This window comes from Megalops cyprinoides, chromosome 21 (genome assembly GCF_013368585.1).
Source record: "Megalops cyprinoides isolate fMegCyp1 chromosome 21, fMegCyp1.pri, whole genome shotgun sequence".
NCBI lineage: Eukaryota > Metazoa > Chordata > Actinopteri > Elopiformes > Megalopidae > Megalops > Megalops cyprinoides.
The window spans coordinates 18,243,941-18,255,943 of NC_050603.1; the positions used below are offsets into that span (position 1 = coordinate 18,243,941).

Consider the following 12,003-nt stretch of genomic DNA (forward strand, 5'->3'; position numbering starts at 1 on the left):
AGTTATATCCAGCAGCTGAAGCATGTACCACACTGTTTTTTTCACAGCTTTGTCACGTGAACTCGTATGCCAGAATTTTTGCTCCATCTCACATTTTTTTTTTTTGTGCACACAGTGACACATAGTCAAAGCTTCCACAACAGGAAAAAACAGCAGGAAAGGAAGAGAGGAGAGACAGAGACAGACAGGAAGAAATAGAAAGACACATTGTTTTGTAAAAGCTAAAAACAAAAAAATAACCCGGTGAAGGAATTTTTTAAACTTTTTTATTTACAGCACCAGGGTGATTCACAAAAAAAAATACCACAGTCTCTGGAGAGACTTTTCAGATTTCAGATCATGGATCTGAAATGAACAATAAAAATACATGTGTGATGCACTAAATCCAGCCTCTTACAGATGCTGCAGCAGGAGCACCATGGATCACAGTTCTGAAGAAAATGAAGCCAGCGCCTCACAATGACGCCTCACTTGCAAATAAAAAAGGCAGTGGTATAATTACGTATGTAAACATTATGGCGTATTTGACCGTCTTCTACCCAAACCCGGCTTTGTCAGTCGCTCCAGTACTATCTGGACAGCCTGCAGGCATTGCGCAGGCCGTAGCAGCAGATGATCTCCTTGAAGGTCTTGCGCATCTCCTGGCTGCGGAAGGCGTAGATGAGCGGGTCGATGACCGAGTTGCACATGATGAGGATGAGGTACATGTTGAAGTGCGACATGAAGCAGACGCAGTAGAGGTTCCTGGGGCAGGAGATCATGAGGATGAGGTGGAGGAAGAAGGGCGCCCAGCAGACGATGAAGATGCCCAGCAGGATGGTGAGGGTGATGGCGCCCTTCATGCTGGCGCGCTGGTGGATGGAGTTGTAGCCGGGCAGCGCGGCGATGCGCTTGACGTGCGAGCGAGCCAGCATGAACATGTGGCTGTAGAGCGAGGCCATGAGCACCAGCATGGCGAAGAACATGGACACCAGGCAGATGATGACGGGCGTTGTGTCCGAGTAGATGATGAAGACGATGCCGCAGCCCGTGCAGAAGGTCCAGATGCCGCCGATGATCAGCGCCGCCCGCCGCACGGTCATGATGTTGTGGTAGCGCAGGGCGTAGAAGATGGTGACGTAGCGGTCCACGGCGATGGCCAGCAGGCTGCACATGGAGGCCACCACGGAGATGCAGATCATGGAGTCGAAGACGTTGTCCATCTGCCGGATGAAGTGGTCGTCCATCACCAGCCGCTGGTTGTTGAGCATGTAGATGACAATGGTCTCCCAGGCGTTGGAGACGCTCACCAGCATGTCGGCCACCGCCAGGCTGCAGACGAAGAAGTACATGGGCGAGTGCAGGTTCTTGTTCTTCACGATGGCACAGATGACCAGGATGTTCTCCAGCAGGCTGATGATGCCCAGCGTGAGGAAGACCTCGGTGGCGATGTTCAGCTGCTCGCACGCCGTCGGCTTGGTCTTCCCGGGGGCCTCCGTTGTGTTGCCCGATGTCGCGCTGTAATTGGCGAAGAGAGGCCCTGCCGACGGGGACACCTCTGACGCATTCATCTCGGCTGCTGTCCCGGAGGATTTGACCCGTGGCCCTTTCAGGTCAGCAGCTCACCACACTGTGCATCCTGACCACGCTCCCTCTCCCTGTGCAGAATGAGAATGCAGGCATAAGATACATGCTGCAGGTTATGGCACGCAGCCCTGTTATCAATCTAAAGACAATACACTTAGTCCTTTATTTTGAGTGAAGAATTTAAGCGCTACTTCTTCTCAGAGTCAAGTTCTTTCTGTTCATTTCAACATGCGCTAAAACTCAGGATGTTGTGCATGTATCTAAAGTAGTAACACTTGATGCTGTCGCTCAAAGTTAAGGACGAAGGATCCTGAGAAACTAAGGCACTGGTCTTGAGCACAAGCTGAGTTCTACTGTGTCATCAGCCAGTGATGTCCATGAGCCCACAGTGTCAGAAAAAACTGGCTTTGTCCAGCTGGGCATAGGGGGAGTTATGTCAGCAGGGATTGCTCATTTCGCTATTGTCAACAACCTGCAAGTTGCTTGAATGATGTCAGTGAAGGCTGCAGTACCACTTCAGCAGCACCAGCTTGCTATGGTGCTCTGTGTAACTCGTAGAGTGAAAAATGGTCTCGGTTGGTTGTGAGTGTATTTGAGGATTGAATTCACTATGCCCCAGCACTCCTGTGTAAGTGCAGTGGTTATCCCAGTGAGACAAGCCCACAATATCCAATTGGCATTTCCAAAAAGAGGGCGGCAGAAAGGTGAAAAAAGAATTACAAAAGTGAAGGACAAAATGCATTGTAGTTAGACTGAATCTGGGACACAATCTCATGGAAATTTACTGGCTTGACAAATTACGAATAGAGTAAACAAGACAAATAGCACAATTTCACATAAATATCTGCAATTTTGTGGGATAACACCACCTGGAGCAACACTTTCTCTTGCTCAAAACAGTTTAATCAGAATGGCAAGGGCTGCTGGAGCATATTGTGGGCAAAACTGGTGGCCAAATATCTGATTTCCATCCATTTCCCCGGGAAGCCATTTTCTCAGCAACTGCTTGAGGTGCGGTACTGATACTTTTCACCTTCAAGGTCCTCTCTGACACGCTGCCTCGCCGTATCTGTCAGGCAGTTCAGTGCATTCAATCGGCCTGCCTCTGTGTAGACTGAGTCATCGATGACACTGAAGCACTGAGATCTTAGATGAATCACCGTCTCGGGAGACAGCACAGCGCCAAACAAAAGCAGACAGTTTAACACTTTTAAGCAGACGCCATTTTAATATGCGCAGTTTTTAATAACTTACTGGCCCACATTGATGAGCTTTGATGAATTAATGAGTTTCACAGCGTAGCAGACTCCCTTATTTGATTTTGTGGGTCAAAAGAATGCTTGGCTTCTCACCCTGCTGGATGTCTTCATTAAGCAAAGAGAAAGGGGACAGAGAGGAGAGGGTGGAAGATTTGCTCATTTATTTGTTTACTTCAAATGTTTCTGTCTGAATAATTCTTTCTATATTTAATAGTTTACCGCCTCAAAAAATACACAGCGACCTTAAAACTGTATAATCCTCTGTCCCTTGGAATGGAGAAAAAAAAAACTAATTTGAAAGGATTTGAGGAATGTTTCACTGAACACACAAGTGCATGTTCTCTCTTTCCAGTGGACTGTTTGCTGATTGCTTCATCTGCAACAGGGTGAAACCTGGAATATGGTGCCTCAGACTTTAAAAAGCAGCTGTATATCTAACTCAAGCTACACAAAGTTTCTGAGAAAAGCAATTAAAGAGGTTCTGCATTCTGCATTTACCCCCCCAAACACATACCTATAAGAAGCAAAACCTCAGTTAGCTGCCAGTTTTATTTGTTATGCATCCTGTTCAGGATTAGTTTGTCAGCCATCAAGGATGGAAAGCAAAAATGAAGACAGAATGTCCATATTTATTGTTGCGTGATATTAGGTATGCATACTGTATATGTAGAGAGCATTTGCCTGTGTGGAAGAACAACATGCAAAATGTAAGCGCTCCGTATCGCTGACAGTCCGTATCACAAATAAGCATTCCACCCTGCTTGGTATTCAATACCAAAAAAAATCGGCTTGAAAAACAGAATGAAAAGAGGCATTGCCACATAGAGACAGAGTGCAACGCGTCATCGGAGGGAAAACCACGCCCCCCGTGGGGGAAAACATTCCGTGAAGTTGAACGGGAGTGAATGGGAAATTGTGGGACATCGTGTCTTGAAACAGCTTCACCAAAAAACGTCAAAGCCAGCCTATTTCAATACCCTTCTGCCCGAAGAAAGGGCCAGATATATAGAGAAACTAAGTCTGATTGGACTCCCTCAGTGTCCCTTTTCTATCCCAACTACTAAGCCAACTGTGACATCTTTTTGGCTCCGTTTTGCGTCTTGGAATCCTGTAAAAGCTTAAATCAGGGTTAGTTATCTTATTTGCTGTGCAACCCACCACGCAACAGCTTTTTGGCATGGTTGCGATTTTAAGACAAGAAAGAGAACTGTGCAATGCAAATCAATGGAAAGTGCAGCGTTGTTTTCCCCTATGGCATGGGCGTGGCCTTAATGCGCTCTGTCTCTATGTCAGCTGTGCTCCGCTCCAACGGCGGGCTTTGGACAATTTGACTCATCCTCAGCTCTGCAAGTTGCACTTGGTAAATAATTCATCTGCTTATCAATGACAAGTTACATTTTATCCAACAGCACAGATCGACATTTACTATTTAAGGGCAGAACAGCTGTGCCCCACTTAGGGTTTGAACCCACAACCCATTTATTACGGGCCCAGCTCTGTGAATTCCACACCAGTTGCTGGTCCATAAGTCCAGCGGCACAAAGAATATGTAACCTTTCTGTGGTTATTGTAATCTTCTCGATGGCAAATCTTCCTAATGCATGAAGCTGTTATTTTTTTCAATAGCTTATCTCTGCTAGACGTACAAATTGCATACACGTTATTGCAATTCTGTTAATCAAATCTGAGAGGAGCCCCAGCCACACAGCTAAGGCACATGATATTCTCCAATACAGAAGAGGCATGCGTGAAAACTGACACACAATGTCCAAGGTCTTAAACAAATTAAGGTAAGTGGGGTAAAGTCAAATGCTGGGGCAGCTGAATAATGAATTTAATTTGCAGGTGGTCACTTCCATCTCAAGGGAACTGTGATCATCACGGCCTTCAACATGGCAACTCAAAAGCTAAGCTTGGTGGAAGCTATACCTAAGAAAATACCCCTGAAGGCGTCTGTGGTCACATCATTCTCAAGCAGGTCACATAGGATATTGATCAATATACGATCAAATTCCATCTCTGCAGTTCTGCTCTCTCCCACCTTATCCCCCACCACCCACCGTTACAAGAGTAATCATGAAATCATGGTAGATTGAATGTGAAAAGACAGAAACACCGTACTCTCTTCCATCAACCACTATTTAACAATCTCATCAGAAAACATACATTTCTGGCCAAAGCTGATCAGTTACAGACCATAAAGCTCACATCTGGCATGAAGAGAGTCATGCGCTGCTAGGAAATGAAATGAAACAAACAATGTCAGCGGGGAGTGAGATAGCAGAGTCAATCAGTGACCTTTGACCCCAGGCTGAAATGTAATGGGCCCTGATGTTTTTACCTTAATACTTCCACTTGTCTCAACCATATTGTTGTGGGTTGTTTTTACCCATGTCATTTACATGCATTGATTTATTGAGACTACTTCCTTGTGAAACAGGGTTAAATGTAGTGCATACTTTATATTTGATGAAGTAAGAGAGTGAAGTAGTTGATATAAGAGGCCAAAACATTTCTGCAAAAATGGGAAAAGGTCAGAGCTAACCTGTTTTAGCAAAGATTATATTTTGTTTCATTTGGTTCCTTTTCGTTTGCAATCTTGTCTTACTTCACTGCCCTTCATATATTATTCTACTGTAATCAGCAACAACACTAACTACTCCTGTTCCTAACTTCAGAGTGGTTCTTTATGTGCTTAAGGCATTTGTAACTCTGACTTTTCTTACAGTTGTTTATGTAGATGTTTACTGCTTCAAGCCTTACGTCCAGGTCAAAAACTACAGGACAAGGAATGCATGGTATATTGTAGGCTACTAATATGGCTACATGGCTACATGCCAAGACCTAAAATAATTCTGCATTGTATAAATACAGGCCACAGCTACACATTTAGCTGCAGTATACTTGACTCACATGGCTTTTGTGTTGCAAAGTTACATTCCTAATTAAGAGGACAGTACAAACATCACATGTTCCATATTTAATGGCAAACTAAAAAAAGTCTTGGTAACTTCAGACTGAAGTGTTTTGTACAAAATCCAAAACAGAACACTAGAAAAACCGTGTGTACTGCATTAGGTTTTTTTTTTTTTCTAAGGTGAGGAGAAACAATTAAATTTTTCTTTTCCCACCCACCCATTAAAAAAATCAAGCTATGTGAATTGCATTTGTAGTATGACTTCTCATTTCAACTGTGTGGGAAGAATGCTTGATGGAGAGGCTCTGGCTAGTCATTACTGATCACCCTCTCCATCAATTACCGCATGTTAAAAAGTAATTATAACAGTTGCACGTCTGAGGCAGCCACACAGATTCCCACCTACAGACAGACACCAGCAAAAAAAAAAAAAACTTTACTTGCTGTTTGTTTTATGTGTATGGCAATTTGTTTAGGATTCTGTGATCTGTTGATTGTGATGTATGGTAGTGTGTGTACTTGGCTTCCCTTAGTTTCTAGGCTGTCTAGTCAGATTTCACAAGCTAACCAGTGGTAGGGCTTAAATAGTGTTATGCCCACAATCACTGGTCTGGGAGTTAGCCTGGTCTAACAATGTTGCTCATTCAGCTTGAAGGGATACAATTCTGTTCTTTTGAACTGGAAGTCATTCTGGATAAGAGTGTCTGCTAAATGTGTGTGATGTAATATAATGTAATGTAATGTAGTTTTTGGAACAGCAGCACCAGACCTGGTGGCTATACCATGTGACCTATAGCCATTCTAATGCTGTGGGCACTTCCCCTACATCCCTTCATATTGTAATGTGTTTTCAGGAAATCTGAAAAATATACACCAACTAAGGTGACCCATGAAAACCCATTCAACCAATGGCAAGTGAGACATGGTGACAAAATGTAACTTGGTCCTCACATCATAAAATTCATTCGCTCAAGGCATGCATTCTCATGGCCTGCTTTCTCACAAGTCAACCTTTCCTCTGCAGCGTAGAGGCTGGTTGGCACAGGGACGTCATGCGGCAAATGCTGCAGTTGGCCGGGTAGCCCGTGACTGTACGTGATTCACAACGTATGCACAATCCCTCAAGGGAAGTGAGGAAAAAGCAATAGAGAAGGAGCAACGAGTGAAATGCACTGATTAGCTCCGGTCTTCAGAACCAAACTCTGGCGCTGGGGGAACGGAGACTGTGGAAGGTCACTGCTGAAGATGAGAAAATGCAGTGGAGAAATGGTGTATTGTCAATGCCGCAGGCTAAGGTGTAAAGGCTAATCGAAGCATTGAAGGCCAACACATGCAAGAAGTAAAGAACAACTTAGGCTTGATTAACCCTTTGGCCTTGTTCGATTTCGTCTGTGATTTTGCACTTGCACTGGGCATGCAGGACACATGTAAAGAGAAATCCAAACCAAAACGGACTCTTACCATTAGCATTATCATTGGACTAAAGGATTCTGTCAGTATCTTAAGCAGTAATGTCACTCCTACATTCTCATCCATTTTTGCATTTCAGCTTACAGAATGCAAACTGCCATGTAATGTCGAGGTGTCAAGAAGTATGTAGTTGAATTATGTGTTATTTGAGCCATAAAAGGAAAAAATGATGCTCACTCAGTCACAGCATGACAGTAAAGCAGAGTGATGCGCTATAGTTCCTCACGATCTTAGTGATAATATGTCATATTAAGATGAAAGCGAGAGAGAGAGAGAGCAGTACTCATTTCTGCAGTGTCAAAACAGCAGCCTTGACAGTTGCCTGCACTGCATTGCCCATCTCTAAGAAAGAGAACTAGACCTCATAATTTCACACTCTCCATGGGAAAAGTGTGAAGTGTCTCACTGCTGCAGTACTATGTATAATTAGTGTATCTCAAATGTAATGGTCTTACTGTGTTTAGGAAATGACGCAAGCATAAAAGCAAAAGAGCTTATTTAGCAATGCTTCCTCCGCCTTCTATCATGATGGCATCGATGATGACGATGATGATCATCAGCTTCACCTTGCCTCAGTTTGACACATGTAATGATTTTGTAATGTTCCAAACAAAGATTCCAAATGAGAATTTTCATACAATCCCTGTGCAATTAACCAAACCTACGGAAACCAGACCCAAAATCTGAGTCTCCATTCTCTTTCTCTGTCATCTGCTCATGGCAGCCCTCCTCAACCCCATCACCCCCCTCTTGATTCCTTCTTCGTGATGTTCAAACGGAAGGTCAACAGCCTCTGTCTCGTGGGCAAGTGCAATCCCTTCAGCGTACTCCATGCCACTACACCCACATCAGCAGCAACCTCCAAATTCTCCAATAGATACATTCACATTGTATGGGAAATTGTATGTCGTGAATTGTTCATTGGAAGAGTTTCGTTACTTGTTTTCGGCCATGTTTTGTGCACCATAACGTCAGCTATTGCTGCATTTTGAATGTAAGAGGGACTTCTTTTTATTTGAAGGATAACACAACTGTTTTCTAACAGACATTTTCCCCATCTACCTCAGATCACTTCAAAATCTCATAAAATATTAATATGTGTAAGGCTTCCGTACCCCTGCACAGCCTTTTTGATTTTTTCCACACAATGGTTGGTGCCAAGAAAGCAAGACGATGATTTAGATGACATAATGATTTTATACTGGGACATTTTGTGTTTTTCTGCCTCTTTTATCTCAAGCAGGTTATTCATTTGATCATCTTCTAAGACATCCTTGGTTTCATGTTCCCTGCTCTTTGTCTGCCATCACAGTGATCTGATGGATTCAATACAGTCTGTCTACTCTGTCATGATGCACACCCACACGTTTAACACATATCATTGTCCAACAAAATCTAATCTACTAATAGGCACTACTACTAATTTTCAGTCTTTTGTGAAACCTGAGCTGGACAAATGGATTTCTGGGAGTGGTGTGAAGCAAATTGGACACCATGCCTTACGTAAGAAATGGACCCACCTTTGTGAACATCAGTGTGGCTCATTTATGCTACTATCCACACACCGTTCTTTGCTAGTGTCATTTAAATTGCATGATTCGTTTCTGTTTATAACAGTTTTGAACTGAGTGATATCTCTGCCTGTTCAAAATATTCTGCAATGACACTCTATAATTAATTTGTCAGCATGGCTAACCGGGATTTAAATCTGAAGTATAGGCCTATATTTCTGCTATAAATAACTTAACGTTTTAAATAACTGTCTCACATACCAACCAGATTTATTTTGCATTTTCTAATTAATGAATAAATAACTCATAATGACTTTTTTTCTGAGACGTGTGTTTAAGATATCATTCCTGGAAACCGAAATAATAAAAACTCATTCCCTTCAGGGGCAAAGCTCTTTTGCCTGCATTTCTACGCCTGAGCGCCAGAGCTTCGCGACTTCAAAGCCACTAATACGCCTCTCTGTCTGTTCCCTCCCCTTCAGCTTTTTAACAAATGTCTAGCGTTATTTCCTGCAGATATGGTCACGACCAAGGATTTTAAAATAAAAGCAATAAAACACCCGTGCGCACGTAGACTCCCCCACATACACGCGCCATCGTAAGACACGACTATTTCTCTTACATTAGCGGCATGAATTACCTTCCAAACCAAGCACGGGAAGAAATGCATCATGCATATCTCCTGTCATTGTATGTATTAAGTTATGTTTGTCTCACTGTTTTGTTCCTGTCCTACTGCTGCGAATAGTCTGTTTGACCATGTTAATCCGTTTGCTTGAAACCGATATGTCATATTTTACAATGTACACATTGTCCAAGAATACAACTGGATATTTACTAGGGCAATTGCCCTGCTCCAACTTACAATAGCGGTGCCCTGCCCAAGTTTTAATCCTCGTCCAGTTGTGTTGAACCACCTGTTATTTTATTCATATGCCGTTGACTTTAAAGCTAAACGGTGGTTTTAAAAATGCGCCTTTCAGTTTCAGCGCTTTTATCCGCAGGGCATGTGTTCCAACCCAAGTGATCCATTTAACTTATGTAAATATACACATCATTTCTTTTTCATGCCATCAAAATCGATTATTGCTGAAGCAAATTGCATTTTGAAGCAAACAGTGTGGTAATCAAAGATCACTGCCACTACCACTTGTGTGTAAACCCTTTATTTACACTCGTAAGGGTGAGCGCTGGCAGTCGGAGATCAGGGGATGGAAGGTCGTGCGCCCCAAAGTCCTATCTTTCAGCTTTCAGAACCGGCTCAGTGGACAGCACCCAGTCCTGGGTTTGTCCGATGAAAGGCTCGACAACAAACAACTGACATCAAGCAAACGAGTTTACGGCTCTCTATATGGTCCAGTAGCCAGGACAACATCTTGACTAAAAGTGGGGCCCCGCGTCTGTCACCCTTTCATCATAGTTCGTGTTTGTGTAAAATTAAAATACAATACCAGTGTTAGTGACGTTTCATTGTTGTTCGCACATATTATTCCACGTCTAATTTAAGTGGTTGTTCACTTTGTTCAACTGCAGTAGAACAATCTTTTTTTTAGTTTAGTTGTACGCGTGCGATTTCTGTAATTTCGTTTTCCCGGACAATGACAATGAAGATCTCTTATCCTTATTCTTATTGCGACTGATAGGGTAAACAACAGAAAATCGATCGCAGTGATGGTAGCGTGATAAAAAAAAAACAGCACTATAATGTGAATAAATGTGACATAATGTTATAATGTTAAAAAAACAGCACACAGTGCATTTACACAACATAATATTTAAAAGAAGCAAATTATGTTGATTCGTTATGTTACCTAAAGGAATCCAAACCTTTTTTTCTCGCAATGTTAATTAAAATTAAAATCAATTAGTTATGAAGTTATGAATAAGTAATTAAAAAAAAACCTCCTACCTCTCTTAGGATCGTGCAGGGTGTCTGTGGGCGGTTTAAGCAATCCTGCCGCGAGACGACGGTGGGGAAGCCAGTGCTTTGCAAATGTATCCACCCTCACTTGCCACTATTGCCGTTATCGCCGGCGGATACGCTTTTATAATTCTGCTGGCGCTAGATGCAAACGTGGATCTGAACATATATAGACGCTAGAAGAGACACTGAGCGGAGAACTCCACCTCCCACTTTAATATGTGTGCCAGGCAACAGCGCACTGGTTTTACGCGGTTTCTCGCCTCCCGCGCAAAGGCACTAATTTCACCGCACTCTCATTTGCATACCACATAAGTGTGTGCGCTCCTGTCAACGCTATTTCTTTAAAGCCTCGTCAAATCTCGTATTGCTCTGACACTCAGAACTTACTTCAACATACCGAAACACAGACAATGGCGTCTGTTGTCCATGGTTTTGCATGTTTCTTACATAACCTGTGAATTAAATGCTATGCTGTGCTTAGCATGCTGATGCAAGTTGTAGGTCTACTCAAACAATTTTTTTAAAATAAGAAGCAGGGATGGTCTAAGATGGTCTCAAGATAGTGAAATAATGCAATGTTCCTTTATGTATTTATGGATGCAAATCCATCCATGTTTTAATGTTTTCATTATGTGGCAAATAATTTGGTGTTGAATGCCACAAGGTCCACATTTATTTATAAATATTTTTGATATCAGTTATTTTAAAAAATATGACTTGCATATCCTTGTTATGCAGTATTTCCTGTCTTATCGTAATTCTGCTGACAATTGCTTTATTTTTTCATAAACTGTTTTTGTCCAAGCCACCGAGCTAAACAAAACTATCCAATGGAATACAGATGAATGTTAAACTTTGACCGAGCTTCTGAAGATACTGATCAAGTAGACTATTCCTCTGAGTGCGCTGCTCAGAAAAGGAGCTCAATTTCCAGAAAAATAAACTATATAAATTAGCTGATCTATTTTTATGCACTATATGAATACAGCTGTCTAACCTTCTTAAAAAGTGTGTGGGTGGGTGTTGATGTTTTGATGCCTCCAATTTATAGTTATTGATGTAGGCCTGTGAAAATGCTGGGTGGCACCCTGCACTTTAAGATGGTTTAAAAAACGTCAGAACTATGGAAAATATAAAATAGATGCCATTTAACTGCCAAAACTGAGAAAATGTTTGAAAAAGACAGGCTTTTAAGTTATGGTAATTTCTTCCATCCTACAGGAAATGTGAATCCTTTCAATAATTTGAAACTGCAACAATTTCAGGACGTACATGCATCGCAATCTAAACAAGATCAGCAACATATGAAACTAATCATTAGCACTATATTGTCCAACCTAACTTGCATTGTAAAAT

General features: G+C 42.2%; 1 protein-coding gene across 1 annotated transcript; it reads right to left on the reverse strand.

The window, feature by feature from the left end:
* Window positions 1–523: 523 nt before the first annotated feature.
* Window positions 524–10,802, reverse strand: LOC118796552 (melanocortin receptor 5-like). Its single transcript, XM_036555496.1, has 2 exons — window positions 10,633–10,802; window positions 524–1,637 (listed from the first exon to the last, which is right to left on the reverse strand). Exon 2 carries the CDS (start codon window positions 1,548–1,550, stop codon window positions 570–572), a length of 981 nt encoding a protein of 326 aa, XP_036411389.1. The 5' UTR covers window positions 1,551–1,637; window positions 10,633–10,802; the 3' UTR covers window positions 524–569.
* Window positions 10,803–12,003: the final 1,201 nt, after the last annotated feature.